This window comes from Rhinopithecus roxellana, chromosome 1 (genome assembly GCF_007565055.1).
Source record: "Rhinopithecus roxellana isolate Shanxi Qingling chromosome 1, ASM756505v1, whole genome shotgun sequence".
Classification (NCBI taxonomy): domain Eukaryota; kingdom Metazoa; phylum Chordata; class Mammalia; order Primates; family Cercopithecidae; genus Rhinopithecus; species Rhinopithecus roxellana.
The window spans coordinates 75,491,149-75,516,790 of record NC_044549.1 but is presented as its reverse complement, the minus strand read 5'-3'; the positions used below and the strand labels follow the sequence as shown (position 1 = coordinate 75,516,790).

Sequence of the window (25,642 nt, the reverse complement as noted above, 5' to 3'; positions counted from 1 at the left end):
ATGAAGACGCCCTCCAGCCCAAGCCGTTGCCTCCCGTGAGCTCACAGACATCTGCTGTTATTAGTGACTTCCTACACCCACCTCTGCTCATCTAGGCTGAGCCTCAGCTATTCCTGAAACACTTCCCAGTGTTTCTTCTCACACTGTCACTTCAATCCTCAAGGTCTTGGAGGAAACTGCTCAACTCACATCCAGGACCCGGCTGAAAAGGGCTATCAGTTGAATTAGCATCCTCAGTCATTATGGACAAAGTCAGGAGCCCAGGCCCTGCACCATCCTCCTCCCAAGAGGTAACAGAGGAGCAGGGTTGGAGTGGAAGGCATGTGGGGTGATCTCACACCCCCAGGGAGGATGCAAACACCCTAACACTGGCAACACCCACACTTCCACTGCCTGCTAATCAGATGCACAGAGACGGCCCCAGACCTGGCATGTGCATGTGGTGAATCCAGGGCTCTTTATTTGGTGAGGAGGACCATGTGGGCCTCACTGAAACCCTCTCCTCACGTGGTTTTCTGGCTGTGACAGGAAGAAAATGGCTGGCAGCCACAGGAGGCCCCGGGGAAACCTCAACAGTGCTGTCTTCTCCAGAGGGTCTGAGCCGCTGAGGTCTGTGATCAGAGAGGTTCTCTCCTCAGAGGAGGAGACTTGGGGCTCTCAAGTCAGTTAAATGCCATTATGGCCTCCACAGCCTAAGATTTCTGTCTTTATTTAAAACCCCCATCATCAAGGCTCTGGAAATCTGATGCCTTGGGAAGCGCTATGAGCCTCACTCCACAGGAAACCCCAGCACCTGGCAAAAAGAGCTCCATAAAGAACAAGGGTGCATCACAGAAACATTTGCTATTCTGGATCAAACGTTAAGCTAGTTAATCATTTTGAGTCACACATCATGGTGCATAGCAGAAATAATATTGCTGATGTTCCAGACACAGTGCAGCTTTCTGGGCTTGGGAGCCCCAGTGAGAGTGAACTCTGAAGATCTACAAGGCTTTTAAGCGGGTTTTGTTTCTTTCCTAGATTATTTTATTGAGCAATGCATTTAAGGGCTCCTGAATATCTATCACTTTGCACACCTTGTTCGTGCCATTTCCCCAGCTTGAAAAAGCCCCCACCCCCACCCTCTGCCGCCCAGGGCTGCTCCTCCCACGGAGCCTTCCTCACCTCGCCCCGGCCCGTCCACTCCCACCAGCCAGAATCACTGCGCCCTCCCGGGCTCACACAGCACGGTGCTGGGCCTTAACAATGGGATCAGCTTCTCACACTAAGCCACCCCTTCTCCATCTTCCCCTCCTGGCAAGTTCTCTGAAAGGCAGAGTCATTGATTTCTGTCATCGTCAGGTTCTTTACAGTGGCAGGTCACAGGAAATGCTGGGCTGAGATAAAATGGTTAACCCTCAAGATATCACCTTAAATCCAATGAAAACCCTTAATCCTCAGATCATAGGCCCAATAAACAACTCTACCATGACTGATGTTAGCAACACTAGAACACGAATCCTTGTCTATTTCTAGAGGAGGAGAAATAAACAGAGAAAAGGCCACTGGCCTATAAGAAGGCCTCACTCAGCTCCCTGGGGGACACAGCTAAACTAGCAAAGAAAGATACTCTGCCAAGAAAAAGGGGCCATACCTCCTCTCGTTTACAAATACCATGTTGGGCTGAGGAGAGATGAGGCAGGTCAGCATCCGAGTTACAGTTCGCAAGTGAAGGGGAAAGAGCTGTGCAGGCATCTCCAAGCTGCACCTACGTGGCCTGTTGCCAGCAATACTGCAGGTACAGAAGCTCCACGGAGGCCATGGGGTTCAGGACAGCTCGACTGCCAAGGGGAGAGCTGTGCAAAGGACAGGCAGGCACTCTTACATCTAATCACTTCACAGGCACATCGCTGAGTCTGAGACTCAAATGTCTATTTATAAACTCTGAACTTGGTTCAGCGAACAGTTAGCTCTAGAAACCCTCCCTCAGTCTTCCGATCCTCAGGTGCTGAAGCCCCGGCCCCTTCCTGAGCCTGGCAAGATGCAGGGAGGGAGAGAAGAGAGGCCTGACCCTGCCCACTCCCAGTCAGCACACAGATTTGTACCAGCCAGGCCATCTGAGATCACGGAATACACTCCCTCCCCGTGAAGGCACAGAACCCAGGCTTGAAGAAAGGTAAGGGCCCTCTCAGACAAGAAGCCCCTCCGTCAGGGGTCTCTCAGCCCCTACTTCCACACTCCACAACCTCCAGAAGAGGCACAACTGCACCTCACCCACCCTTCCTATGGCAGCTCACCCCGACCTTCACACCCTCTGCGCTCCAGCCGAAGGGACCACTGCTCCTCTCTGAAATCCGGCCTTTGCCCACCTCCATGCCTCCCTCATGGCTAGTCCCCTGGGTCAAGGAGCTTCTTCTCACACTGAACGGTCACACCTGCGATCCATCCATCCTTCAGGGCCCAGGCCAAATATGTCCCCCAGCCCTGTCCTCGACCCCTCCTCGGCTCCCGCAGCATGCGCCTGCCCTCTATGTGTGCCCTGCAGCTCTGCTCCCCAGGGCTGCATTTAGTATGAGCAGCCATGTCTCTCCCTAGGAGGCAGCACTCCACATCCTCTCCAGCTCCGGGTTTCCCCTGTACCCAGCAACGGGCCTTGCTGAGAGCAAAACATCCAAGGCACTCTGCTCAAGCAGGGACTTGCTCAGCCGTCTTCTACAATGTAGGGCCAGCCTCGGGCCCCCAGGCCTCTCAATGGACATGTGCCCTTGTAGTATGTTCTCAGTCCTTCCTATTCAACTCTTCCAGATCTGTGGCAAGTCACAGACATCTCAGTCAAATGCACTGCTGGATTCCAGTTTCCACTCTGACCCAAGGCACAGAGGTCCCCAGAAAGAATAAGAGCACATCTGTGGGAAAAGTATGCAGTGAAAGAGACACTGTGGTTGACAATGGCAATTAATTTCAGTGACTGACTGAGTTCTCAGGCCTTGCCTCCTACAGAAAGTGCTCTAGGGTGCTTAGTGTCACAGTGTGGGGTGTCGGTGGTTGGGCTGCAAAACAGCTGTCACTGACTCACATGCCCCTTAACACCTGCCTAGAAGAGTGAGCCGGTTTCCTCCCAGTCCCTGATGGGCTAAGCATATGGCTTCATATGAATAGCACATGTAGGAGCCATGTCAGGTGGCCTAAGAGTAAGAGTCAAGAGGAACCCTGCACTTCAAATTCTTGTCCAATAACACTGTTCACTTTGAGGTGAGGGAAACCACAGCTTCCTCTCCTGTGGTGCAAGAATACATGTCTCATCACCCCTGTGCCCAAACAGAAATGCGCTTACTGAATTTCCCAGGCCAACGGTGGGTCCGTCGGATCCTCCTTAGCCCACCTTACCAAATACAACTCTAACCCCCAAACCTCAGGCAGAAATCCAGAGTCAGCGCCAATGTGCCTGTTCTCTCCGTGATGTGTGCAGGCAGAAGGGACCAGATGGCTGGGAGGAGGCCGTCCCACTCACAGCCTGGGTCAGAGTCAAGGAAGGCCTGCTGCCAGGCGTCTGAACCGCACACTGGGTCTGTCTAGCCAGGGGCAGGAAAGGTGCTACATACTATTTCGTTTGCCTTCCTCTCCTCCTTCTTCCTCGTTCTCGGGATCGATGTCCTCAGCTTGGGTGATCCAATCCAAGTAGCCCTTTAGATCCTCCTCCAGCTGCTGCTTCTCCCGGAGCTTCTGGAAATCTCCCCGTGCTTTTGCCTTCTCTCTTTCCTTTGAGAATTCTCTGAAGGAGGCAAAGAGGACAAGCACATATCAGGACATCCTTGGGGACCTGCATCCTGAGCCACTGCCCTGCTGCACAACAGTCTTGTGGCAGGACACACAGCACTGAGTACAGTCACATGAGCACAGCTATGGAGCCACACACTTGGACAGAAGACAGTGTCTTCTCAAGCAAGACCGTGGGGGTCAGCGTCGCAGAGCCCACACCAACACACATGCATCATTTCTTAGAAAATGAACTCCCCTCAGATGACAGCGATCCCAAGGGGCCTAGGCCCAAAACACCAGGTGCTGTCATAGTGGGCCTCTGACACCCCCCAACAAGGGGCCTGAACTCAGAGATGCCCCACCTTCCCCAGAGCCTCCTCAAAGAGGAGGGAGCCAAGTGGGCCAAGCTGTGGTCAAAGAGTACCACGTTTAGGGCTTCTTCAATGCTTTTGGACAAACTTTGCATTAATATTGTGTGCTACCCCTTTTGTCCAAACCAAGAGCTCTGAGCGGGCAGCAGTCCTTGCTGGTGCCCACCCTAGTCTCCTCTACCCATCACCTGCAGGTTTGGACCAGAGCAGTGGATGGAGTCAGGGCAGTCCCCCACCCCTGCCCCACAACCCAGTTCTCCCTTCCCAGATGGGAACTTGAGCACTGATGAAGCATTACTGTTTTTCTTCACCCTTGCTACTTGTCATAGTCTTCCCCAAAAGTCTTCCCTGCAGGAGGGGAAGAGGCATATGATTTGCTGCCCATTTATAGGAACACCTGCCCTGGAAAGGCTCTGGCAGACAGGTAAATGTTCCCAACTGTGGGGTGTTTACGCTACTTTCCACCATGTGTGCAAGCCTCTATCTATGCATATATACAAAACCCCACACTCACTCAGGCAAGCCTGAGAGTCAGGCAGACGATTACCCAATTTTTATATGCGAGGAACCATCTGCGTCTCCAACCGTGAGTTGTTACAGGAGCCAAGATATGTGAGTTAGAGATTTAGTAAGTACACTTAAAAGCTGCTAAGGAAGCAGGTGAGGTTACAGCAATGCAGTTTCTGCACACAGACCTTGAGATTCCGACACAGGTTACTTCTGTCTGCCTTCTTGCCTTCGTTCCGAGTCAAAGCCAGCGTGTCTTGTTCAGGGTCCTACCTCAATAACCCAACCCAACCCAACCAACGAAAGGGGAAGTGACCTGCTTTCATAAAGCTAATCCCAGCCAGGTGCGGTGGCTCACGCCTGTAATCCCAGCACTTTGGGAAGCCAAGGTGGGTGGATCATGAGGTCGTGAGTTCGAGACCAGCCTGGCCAACATGGCAAAACCCCGTCTCTACTAAAATATAAAAATTAGCTGGGCATGGTGGTACACGCCTGTAATCCCAGCTATTTGGGAGGCTGAGGCAGAAGAATTGCTTGAACCTGGGAGGCAGAGGTTGCAGTGAGCCAAGTTCGTGCCACTGCATTCTAGCCTGGGCAACAGAGCGAGACTCCATCTCCAAACAACAACAACAACAACAACAACAAACTAACCCCATATGCACACCCCTCCCTTAACTCTAGGCTGTCGAGGGGCTGAACAGATGCTTGCACACCCAGTGATGCTAATACTTCAGATAAGAAACTGGAATCCTCACCAAGTGCCACCCTCTGCCCAAAATTAGAAAGAATCCCACTCAGGTGGAGGTTGTGGTGAGCTGAGATTGTGCCATTGCACTCCAGTCTTGGCAACAGATCAAGACTCTGTCTAGGAAGGAAGGAAGGAAGGAAGGAAGGGAGGGAGGGAGGGAGGGAGGGAAAAAGAAAAAAAAAAAAGGAAAAAAAGAAAAAAAACAGGATCCCTCTCATTGATCCTAAATCACCCCACTTTTCAGACTCCCTGGAACCTATCCTTGGTCCTGTTAGGGCTGTCTGTCTCCACTGTACCTCCTGTGAATACGGAAGGAGGCAAGGCTTTGTGGATCTAGAGAGTAAGCAGGAGCCGATCTGAGCCCAGACATGTGCTCTGTCCTCCCAGCCCAAAGAACACCTGCTGTCTCAAAGAAGTAAGGACTCCAGTGTCTCGCTGTTCACACATACCACACACTGAGAACGGTCTGCGGTTTCTAGGCCTCCAGGGATTCCCAACACATGGAAAATATGTAACTCAGCTCAGGTAAATTCACCAAATGACTCTCTGAACTCTGAAAAAGTCACTCAATCCAGAATCACATCCCTGAGCATCAATAAGAGGGCTTGGAATGTCACGTGTCTTCAGGAAAATGAGTTATATAAACTGTTTTCTTAAATACACCTCAAAGAAAAGTGGACCTTCGGTTTTATTATTCACCAAAAAAGTATCCCAGTACAAATCTGTTTGCATGTTTTGATTCTGAACTTAGCATACTAAATTCAGATGGTTACATACAAACAAGGTATTCTTACTTTGGGTCCATATCATATATGGGTTCTTGGGAAAAAATTATGAAGATAGTAAAAGAGTTACCCTGAGAAGCTTAAGGACATTCATTTTATAATGTATATAATTACATACATCATATACGTTTATAATGTATAGAATTACATACACCATATACGTTTATAATGTATATAATTGCATGCATCATATACGTTTATAATGTATATAATTGCATGCATCATACACGTTTATAATGTATATAATTACATACATTATATATGTTTATAACGTATAATTATATACATTTTATATAAATTATATACAATTATATGTATGATTATATACATTATAAAATGAATGTCCTTAAGCTTCTCAGGGTAACTCTTTTACTATCTTCGTAATTTTCTTTTGTAATATTTTATGCATTTTTAACATTACAAATATAAAAATCCCATTTCTAACAAGTTGCATCATTGTTGCACATTTTCAGCTGCTGGGACGCAGTTAAGCAGGCATAAGTAAAACTCTACTGACTAAAATTCCTAAGAGTAAAAAACCCTGCCAAGTCCTGGTTTATGGCCCACTCACAATGATGGTCACTGTCACAAGAGCTCATGTAACAAAGCTGCTGATATAGACCCTCTGAACTGATTTCAGACAGTTCTGAATGGCTGAATACTTAGCAGGAAGGTAATAATTATTGATGTGGACAGAGGTGAGGTTTATGCAGCAGAAATCTGTTGGCCACAGGGCAGTTTGGAGGAAGGGGGCAGGGAGGTGGAGTCCCTGTGATAAACACAGATAAAGCCTTGGCCTTCCTACACCACTCCAGGCTCTTCGTCTGAAGATTTGGCTTCTAGTCCTAGCTCTGTCACTGTTGTGTTCTAAGCTTCAGTTTCCTCACTTCCAAACAGACGCAACAATACCCGTTCTGCTGTTTCACAGGAATTAAGCAAGACATTCAGTAAGATGAGGCTTTGAATACACAAAGAACGGTATCAACGTGAAGTTCAAATGTATAATAGTTGTTGAATCCAGACATAAGAGAGAAATTTAAAAGGCAAATGGAAGAGCTTTCTCAAATATCAAAGGGAGAAAAATTAGCACTAGCTGTGAATGGGCTCTAAGCTGCCACAAACCTGTCAGGATTGGGAAACACACAGAAGGACACATGGGTCCCAAGGCTCGGAGTGACCACAATGAGCCGGCAAACCCACTGCCGATCCTGTACACTATCTGCTCCATTGAGAATAACCCAGTCCCATCACAACCGTCCCTCTGATCCTGAAAAGCACACCTCGAGTCCGAGGCACCTTCTATGAAACTTTGGAATGATGGAAAAAAGTCACTCCACTTTGCATAAGAATTCTTCATATTCTAAGAATCCTATCACTAACAGATTGTTTTACAAAGCTTATTTAATAAAGCTATTGGTAGAAACCAACAGACTTTTGCAAGTAACTAAAAATCCGACAACTGTTATATGCTAGGAGCCTTCTTGTTCCAAATCAGAATTTTGGTTATGGTGTGTCTGATCAAAAGATAAATAAGAAGTGCCTGGACCAAAAAAAAAAAAAAAAAAAAAAAAAAAAAGAAATATATATATGGTGTGCTACCCTTTGGATACAAAAAACTGGGAAATAAAATATGCATATTTCTCTTGGATGTATCTAAAAGAGCAGAAAACAAGGGATGGGAATGAATTAGGCCACAGGAATCAAGGTTGGAGTGACACTCTTAAGTATATCTTTTTCTATAGTTTTGACTTTGGGAACCATGTTAATGTTCTTCACCTTAAATTTTTTAAAATTAAGTCAATAAGGACGAGATGAAGGGAAAATACCCCTAAACTGAAAGTGAATTGAAACAAACAAATCTGTAATTCAATGAATACCATAACCAGACTGAAGGAGAAAGACAAAACTAATTCAAATAGCTCAGGAATATTTGACGATATGCTCCCAGTCTTCGGCAGGATTGGAGTGAGGGATGAACTGCAAACAAACACTGAACTCCTTTTAGTAGCTTTATTTTTTGTAGTGATGTGGATGAGACCATTCTGAAACTATCTTAGACATATTACAGGATTTAGGGAGTGAGTACATGTGCTAATGTTGCTGGGAGCCTGAGTCCTCGCTGTGGAAGGAGGGACACGGAACAGAGAAGAACCCTCTGGGGACAGACTGGAATCGAAGGTATAGGTGTGAACTGATGATTTCTAAAAGTTGTTTATTTTAAAGTCTGATTTCCAATGTCTGATTTTTAAAAGAGGTTGATATGTGAGTATATGTATCAATGTAAGTATGTGTAAGAGTATGTGTAAACAAATGCATATATTTCCTAGTTCTCTCTGTTGAAAGGATTTAGAAGCAAAGATGCTCTGGCAGGTACAAGCACACCTGGTACCCACATCTTGGTCTTTAATAACATTCCCCATTAAAAGGAACCAGGGGACTTTGGAGAAGTGGGTGATTCCAGGGCAAGGGTAGGGTAGGTACAAGATGAAGAAAATCAGGAAGTGCTCAAAAACAAAAACAAACCAAAACACATTATGGAGATGTATCATAAGGATACAGGAGCTAGAGAAGTAGCTCCTACTTAGCCAAATCTTAGGAAATCTGAGCACTGAAATAACTAAGGACAGTAATAAATTATAACATATTTTTAAAAATCAGTCCACATCCCTTATGGATAGACAACAAATGAAAAAGTAAATGAGGTAAAATTTAATATTAGGTAAACTGGAGAAAGGGGTATATGGATTATTCACTGTGCTATTTCTATTCTTGGAGTTGTTCTATATATTTGAAATTATTTCCAAATAGAAAACATTTGAATGCTTAGAAGATATAACTCTACTACTAACCAAATTCAAATTCATGTTGCTACATACTCATTTCAGCTTACCAGCTAGACTGTAAGCTCCTTGCAGGCAGGAATGGACAATGTTGTCCATTTCTCATGTATCTCTTCCCATGTTTCTCTTTCCCCTTGGTGACACTTTATACAGACATGCAGGAAGGCTATGTATAAAAAATTGTATCTAACAAAACAAGCCCTACTCCTACTCCTTCAGGAGGCCAGAATATGCCCCTATAGAACAGAAAGCCCATGATTGCTGGGATCGCCCAGAAGCATGAAATGAGTGTGCCCAAACCTAGACATATCATCTGGAACAGCCTCCACCGTCAGCTCGCCATTTTCCCTTATTGTATTCAGGCCTCATGTGGTCTATCTCTAGGTCATTAAGATATTCCCTTGTATCTCCTGGTTGAGAAGCAATTACTCAGTAAGGAATCTCCCTAACAGCCTAACAGGACAGCTGCCAAGTGTCCTATGTAGGCCAGTCTGCACGCACCCATTCCCCGGGCAGCCACAGGAGCTGTGGCCAGAGCATTTCGTCAGAGCTTGCTTCCCTCTCTGCTCCAGGTGACTACTGCAGACCCAGACTTCCCCCTGGTGGCATCCGACTCAAAATGACTCACAGCTCCTCATTGCCTTCCTCAAGGATCAAGGTCAGATGCTTCTGCCTGCCACTCAAGGCCTTCCAGCCTTCTCCCAAATGCTATTCCAGTCTTATTCACCCATCCCATAAATGCACACCTTATACTCTGGCCACACTCTTCTCAATTCCACAACCCTCTGAGCTTTTGTCTACAGAATTCCATCCACCTGAGCAGCCTTCTCCCATCTTTGAATCCAGTGCACCTTTCAAGACCAAGCTCAAGTCTCATGCTTTTGGTGACATTCTCTGGCTTACCCCATTCAAATGCATTCTGCCTGCCGCTAATTCACCAGAAAACTCTACTCACTGAGCACCAAAACATGAATACATGTGTCCCCTACCCCAGGTGGTCCCCTCAGCATCGCATCCTAACCAGAGCCCAGAGCAACACCTTACCCCATCCCCATTGGTGAGTGACTATGGTGAGGCAGGGGCTGCTATCACCCTCTTGTACAGACACTGAGGCTCACAGCACTTGGACACACAAGGCCATGCAGCTGCTGAATCTACCCTGAGCACCTCAACACGATGCCTGGAAGGAAAAGCAGGAGCAGAAGAAAGGGAGAGTAGACACCAGGAGGATGAGGATCAAAACCAGGCTACAAGGCCAGACACAGTGGCTCACGCCTGAAATACCAACATTTTGGGAGGTGATGGTGGGAGGATGGCTTGAGGCCAGGAGTTCAAGACCAGCCTGGGCAACAGAGTGAGATCCCCTCTCTACAAAATAATTTTTTAAAAGTTAGGCAAGTGAAATGGCATGCACCTGCAGTCTCAGCTACTCAGGAGGCTGAGGCAGGAGGATCACCCGAGCTGGGAGGTTGAGGCTGCAGTGAGCTGTGATTGTACCACTGCACTGCAGCCTGGGTGACAGAGAGAGACCTTGTCTCAAAAACAAACAAACAAAAAAACAAAAACAAAAACAAAACAGGCTTCCTGTCAGTCCAGGAAGGGGCTTAAATATAAAACTAAGGAACCTGGATTGCTTCTCTGTAGGCAAGGAGGAACCGACAGAAATTTGATACTATGCCTATCAGCTTTGGCAGGTGTTATGTATGAAGAGAAAATGAAAAGAAGAAGAAAATGGTGGTGAGGAAGACCAGAGACATTCAGTAAGCCCTGGGTGATGGGCTGGATTTAACATCAATACAAATGTGGTCAAAACACACTTCTCATGAAGCCCCAATTTTCTTACACGACTATTTGGAAAAACACCTATGAGGCCTGTCACTGACCCCCAACCACCACCATGCTATGGTCACTGTCACCTCTGACCTTTCCACACCAGTCCCCTGGGTCTAGCACACCAGTGTCATCATCGCCCCTCATGTGTACCTTCCTTGTCAGGGCCCCGTGACACCCCACCTGTCACATGAACATTTCTTGTCCACCTGTTCAGGGAAGGACAGGCTGGGCAGAGCAGGAGGAGGGATGGAGAAGACAGGCTGGTCCCCAGTATCCAAAGGGCTGCCATATGAAAGAAGAAGCATGCCTGCTGAGGGCCTCAGGGCACAGGCACAAGTTTTGAAATAAGACAACTGATTTCAGCACAGTTGCCCTGGGACATAGCAACTTCCCCAGACAGGGATCCTCAGTAGAGATGGACTAATGACTTGGCAGCGACACCAGATCACAGCATGTTCTAATCACCTTTCAACTGCTGCTGCGACTCTAGCCTCCCCAGTGCCTCCTCCATGGGGACCTGACTGCTGTGACTTGGCCCCTTTTTTGTTGTCTATTTCTTTCCCTGGGCAACAGCCTGGCACCTCTTGGACCTGGCAGGCAAGTAGTTTGGTGGCAATGACACCCAAGAAGCATAAGGGCTGAGTGAGTTCATAAGAAATGGCTGCAGAGGGCTCTGACGACAGAACAATGGTATGTGCCCCATACTTATCCATCCCCCCAAAGACCTTTAGACGGAACAGACCAACACAGCAGAACAAGCCGGAGACGTCTCTGAAACAAGCACAGCCTGAGCACACATCACCACATGCAGTCCTTCACCTGTGACTGCATCGCCCAGGGTCCCAGCAATAACCAACAGCAGCTTCAGCAGAATATGAGCCTGCATGGCTGGGGTAAATGGGTTTGGGCGAAACGGCCTGAGTCTCTGCCATGTCCCCTTCTCTAATAATAACAGAAAAAAAGCCCCTCATTTATTTAGATTGTTCCTGTAGTCCTGCAAATGTCTTTACAATCACTGCCCCCAGAGCTGTTCACAACCTCAGTGTAAGAGGCAGGAGGAGGAATTTCATATTCATTTCACAAAGGCCAACACGGAGGCTCAACGAGGCATTGTTGCTGGCCCCGCATCATACTCCCAGTCAACAGGACACAGGGTTACTAACCAGGCTGCAAACCCCATGTCCCTTCCCTGGGGCTGTGACTCATGGGGAAGTCATGAGTCAGGACCAGGGACAGAGGGCAGGACAGAAAGCATAGCTCTGCTCATTAATGCACTCTGATTTTCCCTGAGAGCCCCAACTCAGGAATAGAGAAAGGCGACGGCCCCCTTTCCGCTCATCTCTCCACCTGCTGTCCCTCACTCCCACTCAGTAAGCACCACTCCAGGGAGAGAACCCCCCCCCCCCCCGGAACCAGCCAGCCTCCATCTCAGGAGCCCCAGTGGAGCCCCCACAGGCTGGGCACATGCCCCATGCTCTGCAGAGAGGCCACCAGACACTGACATGCCCCAGGATTTACAGGCCCTGACATCTTGATCTCTGGGACCTCTGGCTCAGCCAGCAGTACCGGAGACAGCATGTCCAGGGTGCAGCCAGCCATCACACACAGACGGAGGTACAGGTGGAATGGGACTGCCGCAGATGCAAGAGGACACACACAGTTTGCTGTGGGAACTTTTATTTCTTAAACGCCCCATAAAATAAATGGGCCACTGGAAGTCATCTTGATTTAGATATAGGATTTTCTTTTCTTGGGTTGCAATGCTGTCTGTTTTAATTAGGCCCACATAAAATTTAAACAAACAAAACACTTTAATATTTACACACACATGCCAAAAAAAAAAAAAAAAAAAAAAAAAACCCTTGAAACAAAGCAAAAAACAACACAACCTTCATTGAAAACTGCCAAGAAAATCACTAGGGATTCATTTTTAGTAAAACAGAAAGCTCAGAAATTCAGAAAAAAACAAAGGCAACACTTAAAAAGGCAAAGAGAAGGGGGAAGTTGAAGAAGTAACCCACTGATTTTTATCAGGGGAGTCCAGCCTTCTTTAGACCTAAATTATTTCTTCTACGCAGACATAAAGGAAATTAAACTGAACGAAAACGTAGTTTGATTCAAAGAACTTTTTTGTTTAAATTTCTTAGAAAGCACAAAGGTTCAGTTTCTGTTGAAGGAAACTAGGAATTTTGTAAAAAAAAAAAAAAAAAATTAACAGCAATGTGTGATGTTTCACAATTTAAAAAATTTTTAATCATTGGTACTGTCTCAGCTCATAGTTCATCAAAAGCATTGTATTTGTTCCAGTTTTCCCTCAACCATGAAAAGCTGGTGGTCGTCAAAGGATGTTCTCTCTGCATGAGACCAATAGGCAGAGTGGGGTGGGGAGGGATTAGGAATGCAGCACCCCATAAATAAGACCTGCTCCTTTGCAGGTGATATCAGTCAGGGGAAGGCAGCTGGCCTGGGACAGCATTCTCCAGCAGCAGTCATGAAACACAGCTGCCAAGAAATGCATGGGAACTGCTGGTGGGCAAAAAGGATGAGAAAATGGGGGGCCCTTGTTTACACAACAAACTATGTTGAGGAAAAACATTTGACCATCACATTTCTATTTTTACTTTTATTTTTGAGACAGGGTCTGGGCTCTGTTGCCCAGGCTGGAGTGCAGTGGCATGACTTCTACCTCCTGGGTTCAAGTGATTCTTGTGCCTCAGCCTCCCAAGCAGCTGGAATTACAGGTGTGTGCTACCATGTCCAGCTAATTTTCTGTATTTTTAGTAGACAAGGTTTCTCTATGTTGGCCAGGGCATCTCAAACTTCTGGTCTCAAGGGATCCACCTGCCTCAGCCTCCCAAAGTGCTGGGAATACAGGCTTGAGCCACTGTGCCCGGCCAGTGTTCTTGATGCTTTCATTGACATAAAAGACTGTGATGATATTTAAAACAGTTTTCATCTTTTGGGAGGATGAATCATTTTCACAGTCGGTGTTTCCTAGCTTTTAATAACTAGGTTGAATTATCTGCCATGAACAGAACACAGGAATTAGCAGCTGGGCCACCCTGCACACACCAAACCTAACTGTTTACATGTGGCACTTACCCTGAGCAGGAGAGTGCCATAGGGATGGAGTGAAGGAATGCACCATCTATCTGGTCACGTCAGATCTCTCCTGTCCTCCTTTCTGACCTCTTCCCCCTTGAACTTTGGACTCCAGCCATCCTAAAGTTCACTCAGTTCCTCCAAGGCATGGAGCTCCTTCCACACGAGGCCACTGTGCATGCTGTTCCCTGCACAACACTTCGTGCTCTTCCAGATACCATCCCACTCAGCTGGCTCAGGACATAAAGATTTTTCTCTACCTTAGAGTCCCCCAGATTAGAACCCTGCTTTTGTAGAATTTATTTCACAGTCCTGCAACTGGTTATTCACTATTTTCTTTTACTTACCAGACTGCAAGCTCTGTGAAGGAGGGCCTGTGTCTGTCTTGTCTTTGTATACTGGTTCCTTATCACAAACCCCGGTCATTAGTAGTTGCTCGATAAAAATCATCTAAATAATTGCTTTCACAAGCATGGGTTTTACATTAATGAGGATCAAAGATGTGCAAGTTTGGGCTTTGTACTAGGTATTTGGCCACAGTGCATATGTAACTTCCATCATCTAAAACTATACCCATTGTGCCACTGATAAAAACAAAAACAAGGAGTCTTGTATAAGCCTTAAATATATATGTATATATACACACACACATATATAACATATACACATATATACATATATATACACACACAGAAATAAAGCATTTCAGGCATCTGAGTATGAAATATGCCTTCCTTTCACTGTATCTCCTTGTCTGAGGACAGAAGAGCGTCTCCCTCTTTGAAGGGTTAGTTTCCATGGCTACCAAAGACATGCCAATGCTTCTAGTAGAAAATCTTTCCCAATGATGAGAATCCATGAAGGTTGCATGCTAAAAGTTACAGACTTTGTTTCAATCTTTTTAAAACTTAAAAACATGTTTTAAGAGGTATTCTTCAATTGGGAGGCCAAGGCAGGCAGATCACCTGAGGTCAGGAGTTCAACACCAGCCTGGCCAACATGGGGAAATTCTGTTTCTACTAAAAATACAAAAGTTAGCCGGGCATAGTGGTGTGTGTCTGTAATCCCAGCTACTCGGGAGGCTGAGGCAGGAGAATCTCTTGAACCCAGGAGGCAGAGGTTGCAGTGAGCTGAGATCACACCATTGCACTCCAAGAACAAGACTCCATCTCAAAAAAAAAAAAAAAAAAAAAAAAAAAAAGAGGTATTCTTCAAAACCATGGGCTCTCTTGTCTGCCATCACTCTCTCTGAATGAAGTAGATCACTTAATCACATGAGCCAAACCAATATCATCACATATCTTCATGACAGGTTTCAAATACCGTTACTTAAGAAGTCACTTCATAAACACACCCTGCTAGACTTGTCAGATTCCAGTTTTCCAAGAAAAAATAAGGAAGATGTACACATGAAGTCTGGCTTGGGAGGGTGGCAGAACCACCTAAAATGAACATGTTTGAAGGCACCAGCAACGGCAGGGCAACACAGTTTGCTGTGTGAAGGGCCTGGTTACACCGCCAGAATGAGCTCCAGGCTGGATCTGCTGTTCAGAGCTGCTAGGGGTTCCCACTGTGGAGTAGCAATGTGGACCCAAGGAAGGGGCTGAAACTGAACCCCCTACTGGCAGATCCCCAAAGCAGTCACTGTAGGAAATTCAGCCCAAATCCCTCTCGCAGGCCACGCAAGCCACCCTGTGAGCTGGCATCAAGAGGGGAGAGGGATAGAGTAGTCCCCCCCCCCCCCCGCAGGGGGAGTGCCCACTGAAAGGCATGGTGGGTGGGAAGTGCCTTCCCTGAGCACCCAGACTTAGCTGACGGAGAACAAGGGGCAGAGCACCACATCCCAGGGCCGGGCTCAGGGATTGAGAGGGATCTCTCAATCGATCCTCCAGCAACAGGACCCAAAAGGACCACCTGAGCTCAAATGAGACTTGTTCACAAGCAGATTCAGGAGGAAAAATAAACCAATTTCTCTGAAGCCTCTGTATCCCATTGTTCCACTCAGCATTGGGTAATTAATCTCAGGAAGAGAAAAAAATTTAAAAAGGCCAAAGCATAGAGCTTGGGCTCTGGAGACAGATAGATCTAGATTTAATTCCTAGTTTAACTACTTACTAGCTGTGTAAATTTTGAGAAAATTGATAAGCCTCCCTGAGTTTTCATTTCCTCATCTGTAAACTGAGGCAAAGAACACTTACCTCATCAAAGTAGTGGAGAAGATTAAAATAAACTGAATAAAGCACAAAATTGTAAGCAATAAAAAAAATTCTGGCCGGGTGCAGTGGCTCATGCCTGTAATCCCAGGGCTTTGAGAAGCCAAGGCAGGAGGACAGCTTGAGGCCAGAACCCGAGACCAGCCAGGCAACATAGAGAGATCCTGTTTCTACAAAAAATATTTTAAAAATTAGCTGGGCATGGTGGCATATGCCTGTAGTCCCAGCTACTTGGGAGGGTGAAGTAGGAGAATTGCTTGAGCCCAGAAATTTGAGGCTGCAATGAGCTATGATCACACCATTGCACTGCAGCCTGGGTGACACAGCAAGACCTGTTTCTGTAAAAAAAATACATTTTTTTATTTTTATTTATTTTTTTGAGACGGAGTCTCGCTCTGTCGCCCAGGCTGGACTGCAGTGGCCGGATCTCAGCTCACTGCAAGCTCCGCCTCCCGGGTTTACGCCATTCTCCCGCCTCAGCCTCCCGAGTAGCTGGGACTACAGGCGCCCGCCACCTCGCCCGGCTAGTTTTTTGTATTTTTTTAGTAGAGACGGGGTTTCACCGTGTTAGCCAGGATGGTCTCGATCTCCTGACCTCGTGATCTGCCCGTCTCGGCCTCCCAAAGTGCTGGGATTACAGGCTTGAGCCACCGCGCCCAGCCAGTAAAAAATATTTCTAAAAGAAAAGAAAAAAGAAAAATTCTCTCATACAATCCACATCCCCAGACTTGACAATCAAAATCCAGAGACCCCTTCTTATCTGAGAGGCACGAGCCACAACAAACTACCACATCTGTACCTTCCATCTCCACCTCTGCACCTCTGTGCAGACCCTATCCCTGCAGCCCCCAGCCCCCGGACTCTCCTAACTCCATTACACTCTGGGAGGTGCCAGCTTTACCTTCCAGGCACAGCTGTCAACCATCACCTTATTTCAAACACTCTGACAGCTCCCACAGTCTAAAGAAAAAAAAAAAACCCTGCCTCCCTCAGTGGGTATTCCCAACTCCACATCCACCCTGCCCACTGCTCACCAGGCAGCACGGAGCACCCTGGCAGCCTCACCATTGCACTCACTGGTTCCAACAGGCAGGAGGCACCAGGTCCCACTCTCCTGACAACTTGCTTCCTTTCTTTACCATCCTAACGAATCCTGTCCATCCTTCAATGCCCAACTGGAGCCCAGCTTCCTTGGGTGAGGCCCTCTGACTTGCCAACCCTCTGCTGTGCTCCTAGGGCATATTGATAGGTACAGATTTGATGCTAAAACATCCTTGACTGATAGCCGAAGTGGGAGAGAGTGCAGCTGCTGGAATCCACACTGGGCCCTGGAATTCTTGACATGTGTCTGTGGGTCTGTTTGTAAGTAACAGCTCATGACTCAAGGATAGGTGGGCCTCTGGGGACAGTATACCTCTCGGCAGTTGGTATGCTCTCACCCACTGACTTAAAATCCTTCAGATGCAGCAAGGGTCTCCAGGACTCAGAGGCCCAAAGCTGCCAGCAGGCAACTTAAACCAGGGTTTATTTATAAAAGCAGAAGCAATCCATCATTCGAGGGAATGATGGGTTCAGGGTGGGTTAATGTTTTATCCCTGAACCCAAAACCAAACTCATGACAATCAGACATAGAGAAATCAGGCTAATGCACAAAGTGCCTCTCCAGGTCTTGGAAGGATGTGGGGCCCTGGAGAGAAGCGCAGGTAAACATCCAGACTGCAAATGAGATGACTTTTCCAGCTCACAGAAACCACCTCCGAGAAGGAGGCCACAACCAGGCCAGTGTGGAGCTCCCATATACTTAAAAAGGTCTTCCCGTTTATCCAGGCCCTTCCCATCCATTTCTCTCCTTGGTTATCAGGATGGCTCTGTGAGAAAAGTCACAGGTGGGGAGCTCCAATTTTAGGAAGAAAAAGCCTTGGTTTGGAAAAGTGAAGTATATTGACCAAAGAAGCCATGCCTCTAGGAAGTACAGAGCTGGCACAGGGGCCAGCACTTCTGACCCCTGCCTTTGTGCTCCCCCCACTACAACAGAGAAATCAGTAATCCCTCAGCCAGTAGAGACCTCATAGGCCAGGGTAGTACAGCTCGCAGCCAGAGCACTGCCTCGCCCCAGCCGGGCAGACCCCCACCCAAGGCTGAGTCTGTGGAGACTGAAGCTTCCAAACAGCCCCGTGGGGGCTGAGGGAACCCAGACCAGGGCTGCTGGACAACATCACCCCAGGCCGAGCAAGCCAGGGTCTGCCAGGCCCCTTCTGAGGCCCCTCACCCGCAGAAGGCACATCTGCACCCAGCCTCAGCTATCCGTGCTGCTGCCTTGGGTTGGACGCTGCCTTGGGTTGGTCACTGCCCAGTCCCACGTCGCCTAGCACACCACTGTCAGGACCCCTCCCAACTTGTCACTGACTTACCCTTCCCCTACTCTTCAGTCTTCCCCTGTGCTCCGCAGCAGCAAGCTCTCCCACACCTGCAGCCTCTTCAAAGGGGTCCCACGTTCTTGTCACTTTGTGATCCCTGCAGCCCTTCCAGACCCAGCCTACTTCCAGGTTCATGTCCAGGGCCATACTCCCAGACCTTAGTATGGAAATCAATGAAAATCCTATCCTTTGAGGATGGTACCAGTGGACCACATACCCTCCTCAGGTTCCTCCTCATTGTCCTCTGCTGCCCTTGGGAAGTGAGGACTTCCACTCCTGGCTCCTGGCCTGCTGCTCCATCCCACATTCTACAACCTCCCTGGGGTACTCCAACAGCCCCCGATGCCCTCACCCTAGTTTTCGAATTCCTCCACAAGTCTCCAATGACCACCTCTTCTGTGCTACTTCAGCCCCCCAATCTCACTGTCACACTGAACTTTATCCTCACCAAATTATAAGTTCAAGCCTTCATTTCTCTGACCACAACCTCATTCCAGCTGACTTCTTCAACTATTTCCACTAGAAACATTTTTAACCTCTCTGAAGTCTCCAGTCCACTGATGCCTTCATTTTTTCTGTTAGGTCTCTCCTTTCCTCCTTATTCACCTTAAGTATCATGATCTGTCATCTCAGCAACATCCTTGCTAGCATCCTCAACAGTCTTCCAACTTTTTATGCATGCACAGCTAGCAAAATGCTCACTGCTAGTAGACCTCTCCTTTTCGATTCACAGTAAGCAAAAAGTGCAAAGCTTCCCTTTCTCCATGTCTGGATAAGAATAGCCAAGCATGGCTACAGAAAGTCACACAATGGTACAGGCTGACATTAGAATAGACTCAAATCCAATAGGACCTCAATGCTACTGATCATCTACCTCGATTCTCTGGTCCTATCATCACCTAATTCTCTGCAACGACTGTTCTGAGCCTTTTCCACTCTTCTCAGACATACTACACTGTCACCTACCCCCTCATCATCTGCATTTAACCCTGCTTCCGGTTACAGAGAAATTAGGAATTTAGGTAGGAATACTCCTAGCTTCCCACTATCAAACCCAACTCGTATCTGCCTCATCTCTTCCTCTCATTACAAAGAAAACATACCTTCTCTGAATACAATTGAGTTTTCCAATCCACGAACATCCATTCTTCCATTTGTTGAGGTCTTTTTAAATTTCCTTCAGCAAACTTTTACACAGAAGAGGTCTTATACATCTCTCATTAGATTTATTCCTAGAATCTTAATTTTTAAATTTTTTTTGTATCTTCCATGTCTCTACATTTGGAACATATGGAAAACAGTCGTGATGGCTGTTCTTATGTCCTTTTCTGATAACTTTAACATCTGTGTGAGTTCTAGGTGGGTTTCAATTGATGGGGTCTTCTTACCATGGGTCACATTTTCTTGCTTCTTTGCACACCTGGTAACCTGGATTGAATGCCAGGCATAAAAGCTTATTCAGTGCTAGATATTTCTGTATTCCTATCAATATTCCTGTGTTCTGTTCTGGGATGCAGCTAAGTCACTTGAATGAAACAGTTTGATCCTTTCAGGTCTTGCTTTAATGGTTAGGTCAGGTCAGCCTGGAGCATCACTCAGTCTAGGGCTAATTATTCCTCAAGGCTGAGGCAACATCTCTTTGAGTACTCAACCCAGTGGTCCACCAGTTATGAGATTTTCCAGTCTGGCTGGAAAACAAGACAATACTGGCTGGCGGGAACAGGCAATATTCCTGGACCCATGTGAATGATGAACACTTCTAAACTATTCAAAATATTTTGTCCTCAGCCTTGGGGAGTTTTCTCTTACACATGTGCTAAAAAGTACTCTGAATACTTAGGAGTCCCTCTGCTCATCTCGAGTCCTCTGCAATTCACTCCTCCCTGGTACTCTCTCCTGCATACTCAAGCCATCTTGTTCTCCACAGACTATTAGCTTCATTTTTTCAACTCTGGGAGTCCACAGGGCTTCCCCTGGGATCCCCCTCTGCGCACCGTGGCCCAGGAGCTCTCTCAAGCCAGTAAGCTGGGACAACCATGGACTTATTTCAAGCATTCCTGTGTCTCAGGGATCACTCTCCTTCATTGCCTAACATCCAGTGTCTTGAAAACCATTGTTTTTTAAAGATTGCCTCTATTTGGTTTTGTGGTTTCAGGTGGGAGGGTAAATCCAGTTCTGTTACTCCATCTTCACTAGAGGCAGAGATCTCTGTTAATTCTATTTTAATGGTATTTTAAAATCACCTTTATCAAGGTACAAGACATATAAAATAAAACATATACAATTCAAAGTATACAGTTTGGCTAATGTTGACGCCCATGTAAACAACGCCCCAGTAAAGATGCAGAAATTTTAAATAACAACTCCCACCACCCCCCGCCACAAAAGCTGCCTCATTCCACTTCCCAATTAACTCCACCTCCTACCCAGAAAACCAATGACCTGATTTCTGTCACTATAGATTAGTTCTACCTGTTCTAGAACTTCATATAAATATGTTCCTTTCTTTCTGGCTTCTTGTTTCTGAGTTTCATTGATAATGTATTAGTACTTCATTCTTTTTTATTGCTGAATATTCCAATGTGTGATTATACCACAATTTGCTTATTTACCTATTGATAGACATTTGAGTTTTTCTAGTTCCAGCTACTATGAATAAGGCTCTGTGAGTGCTCATGTACCAGTCATTTGTTGACATACGTTTTCATTTCTCTTGAGCAAATACTAGAAATGGAATTGCTTGGCCATATGGTGAGTATATGTTTAACTTTATGAGACACTGACAAACTTTCCCAAAGTAGTTGTATCATTTTATGTTTCTATAAACAATGTATGAGCATATCAGTTACTCTGTACTTTTGATGACACTTGGAAATCATCTTTTTGATTTTAGCTATTGTACTACGTATGTAGCAGTTTCTTAACTTGCACTTCCCTGATGGTTAATGATATAGAACATCTTTAATGTGTACTTACTGGCTACTCATATACATTCTTTTGTAAAGTATGTTTAAAAATGTTTTGCCAATTTTTGAGTTGTTCTTCTATTATCTAGTTGTTAAGAGTTCTTCACATATTCTAGATACACAGATGTAAGTGTTGTATTTTCTCCCAGTGTGGTTTCCCTTTAAATTTCTAGTTTTTGAAGAGTAGAAATCTATTTAGAAAATATTTATATGTTTAGCTTTTTAATTAGATCATCTGATTGATTTCAAGTTTAATGTTTGTGCCTGGTATGACCTTTTTCTAGCACCTTCATCAAAAAGCAGTTGAACATACAAAGGAACTTCTGAATTTGTTATTCCATTCAGTTGTTTCAGTAATCTACCTTTATGTCAAATACTATATTTATTACAGCTTTACAGTAAATCTTGAAATCAGCAGTGTAAGCCCTCCTTCTTTCTTATGATTGTTATCATTATTAGAGGTCATTTGCAATTATATATTAGTTTTAGAATAAGCTTGTCAGTTTCTAAAAGAAAGGCTATTGAGATTTATAAATGGGACAACATTGAATGCATAGAGAAAAATGGACATCTTAACAATATTGAATCTTTCAATCCATGAGCATGGTATATCTTCATTTATTTAGAGCATTGTAATTTTACTAATCAGTGTTTTGCAGTTTTCAGTGTAGAGGTCTTCCATATCTTTTCTTATATTCATTCCTAAGTATTAGGAATGCTATTGTAAATAATTGTTGATGGTATTGTAATTTTTTAAATTTCATTTTCAACATCTGCATCTTGTATATAGGAATAAAATGGAATTTTGTATACTGACTTTGTATCCTGTCACCCTGCTATACTCACTTATTAATTCTAGTAGGTTTTGGGTTCAATTATTGGGACTTTCTATGAGGACAATCATGTTCGTAAATAGAAATAGTTTTTTCTTTCTTTCCAATCTTTCTGCCTTTTATCTCTTTGTCTTACCTTCAGACTTTCAATAAAACATTGAATAAAAGAAGAGAGAAAAATGGTTACTTTGTTCCTAATCTTAAGAAGAAAACATTCAGTCTTTCACCAGTAAGTATACTGTCAGCTATAGTTCTTTTTTCAGGCTGAAGAAGTTTTTGTATATTCTTAGTTTGCTGAGAGTTATTATAAATGGTTATAGAATATTGTTAGTAATGTTGCCTGAATTTACTGAGGTGATCATATGATTTCCCCTTTCATTCTATTAATATGGTAAATTATTTGATTTTCCAATGGTGAATCAACTTGGTATTTCTGGCTTAAATCCCACTTGGCCATAAGATATTATTCCTTTCATCCTGATATATTCTATTTGCTAATATTTGAGAATTTTTGTGTACAAATTAACGAAGGATACTGTTCTTATTATGTCTTTGTAAAGTTTTGGTATTGAGATTTTGGCCTCATGAGCTGGGAAATGCTCCCTCCAACTTTACTACCTGAAATAATTTCTAGGAATGGTATAATTTCTTTCTAAATTGGCTGACATAATTCACTTTTGACCTCATCTAGGCCTCTAATTTTCTTTGAGAGAAGGTTTGCAATTCTGAATTCCATTTAAAATGGCAAATATAGGACTCTCCCAATTTATTTCTCGGTAGGTTGCATATTTCAAGGAATTTGCCTGTTTCTCCTAAGTTACCAAATTTGTCATAAAACAGTTTATTTTTATTCTATTATTTTAATGTCTGTAATATCTGTGGTATCTCCTCTTTCATTTCTAAAACTGGTAATTTGCTCTTTCTCCTTTTTTGATTAGTTTTGTTAGAGATTTATCCATTTTTATTAAGCTTTCCAAATAACTTTATAATTTGTGTTTTCTATTTTATTTACTTCTGTTATTCTTTTTTCTACTTACCTTGGACTTATTTGGTCTTCTTTTTCTAGATTAGTAGATAGAAATGTAGATCACTGAATTTAAACCTTTCTTCATTCCTGATAGAGCTATAAATATCCCTCTAAGCACTGCATTAGATGGATCATACAATTTCCCAGTTGGATTTTATCAGTTTCAAAATATTTTCTGATTTTTTTTTTTTTTTTGAGTTAAAGGTTATTTAATTTCCAAACATTTGGGAAGGTTTACAGACAGCTTGTTACTAACTTCTGTTTTAAATCTACTGCCATTAGAACAAAGATACTTCGTAAAATTTCAATTGTTCGAGATTTAATGAGACTTTAATGGCCAAGATATGGTCTATGTTGGTGAATGTTCTACGTGCTCTGAAAAGAATGTGTACTCCACAATTACTGAACATAGTATTTTGTAAATATCAATTAGGTCAAGTTGGCTGACAGTTATTAACCAATCTAAATATAATCTAGATATTATCTATACTTGCTGTTTTTAACCTAGCAATTATTGAGAAGGAATAATAAAATTTTTCATCTATGTTTCTGGATTTATTAATTTCTCCACTTAATTTTAACAACTTTCACTTCATGTACTTTTAAGCTGTATTTAGGTGCCAACACATTTAGGATCACTGTGTCTTCTTAATGAATTGACCTTTTCATGAGTATAAAATGTCCCTATTTCTGGAAATGTTCCTTATGCTAAAGTCTAACTTGTGTGGGTTAGTACGGTTCATCCATTTTTCATTTTTAATCCATGTCTTTATAGCATCTTACATTTTCACTCGGTCTGACAATTTCTATCTTTTAACTAAAATGTTGTACACATTTTCATCCAATGCAATTATTGATATAACTGGGTTTTTCTACCATCTTGTTGTTGGTACCGCATGTTCTTTGCTCCTTTTTCTTCCTTTTCTGACTTATTTTGGACAATTTAGTACTATTTAATATTCCATTTTATCTCTTCTTTTTAGTAACCTTTTTAAGTCATTACTCTGGAGATTATCATACGCACCCCTTAAGTTCTCATAGTCTACCATGAATTCATATTATTTCAAAATGTAATAACTTTATCACAGTGAAGCTCCATTTAACTTCCTTCTATCTTCTGTGTATGGTTATCCTATAATTTACTTTGACCTGTTCCAGTTCCCATAACACCTTGTTATTACTTTAAATTATCTTTTAGAAAATTTAGAAATGAGAAGAAATCTTTTATCTTTGTTTGCCATTTTGATGCCTTTTTCTTTCTTCTTTTTCTTTTTTTTTTTTTTTTTTTGATGGAGTTTCGCTCTTGTTGCTGAGGCTGGAGTGCAGTGGTGCGACCTCAGCTCACCACAGCCTCTGCCTCCCAGAGTAGCTGGGACCACAGGCATGTGCCACCACTCCCGGCTAATTTTTTTGTATTTTTAGTAGAGACAGGGTTTCTCCATGTTGGTCAGGCTGGTCTTGAACTCCCGACCTCAGGCGACCTGCCTACCTCAGACTCCCAAAGTGCTGGGATTACAGGTGTGAGCCACCGCACCCAGCCATGCTCCTCATTTTTAAAGTGGATATTTAACGTTTCTATCTGGTATTATTTTCTTCTAGCCTGAAGAACCTCCTTTAACATTTCTTAGAATGCGAATTTGTTGGTGACCAATTCTTCGATTTTGTTTACCTGAAAGTTTTTCTATTTCCTTCTTTTGTGAAGGGTATTTTTGTTTCATACAGAATCATTTTTCCTTTCACCTCTTTGAAGATGTCACCCATTGCCCTATGACTTGCATTACATCTGCAAACAAGTAGATGCATATTCTTATTATTTTCTCCTAGTACGTAATGTGCCTTTTCCCATTTACTTTCTTTTAAAATTCTCTGTATCTTTTACTTTCAGATATCTAAATTTGATGTGCTTAGCAGTGGTTCCCTTTGTGTTTCTACTGCTTGAGGTTTGTTGGGCCTCTTGGATCTATTAACTTAGCTTTCAATACTTGCAACATGGTCAGCTTTATTTATCTTAAAATTTTTCCTCAATCTCTTTCTTCTTCTGTGACTCCAATTTCATATACATCAGATTGCTTATTGTTGTTTTAGAGATCACTAAGCCCTCATCGACATTTTCTATAATGTCCAATCTACTTTTTTCAGATAATTGTATTGTTTCTATTTATCTACTGAGATTTACCTATTCCTTTATTATGTCCATCTTTTCCTTCAGTTCTTTAAACGGGCTCATAGTAGACTTCAAAGTCTTTGATTAATCGTAACATC

General features: G+C 44.2%; 1 protein-coding gene across 2 annotated transcripts in view; it reads right to left on the bottom strand.

Annotated features, from left to right (window-relative positions):
• Positions 1-25,642, bottom strand: part of CACNA1D (calcium voltage-gated channel subunit alpha1 D) — a 330,433-nt gene that overhangs the window by 109,182 nt on the left and 195,609 nt on the right. For both annotated transcript variants that reach the window (XM_010376188.2, XM_010376189.2), the window contains exon 9: positions 3,582-3,751. In XM_010376188.2, the coding sequence (XP_010374490.1) occupies positions 3,582-3,751 (170 nt within the window). The remainder of the gene's footprint in view (positions 1-3,581; positions 3,752-25,642) is intronic.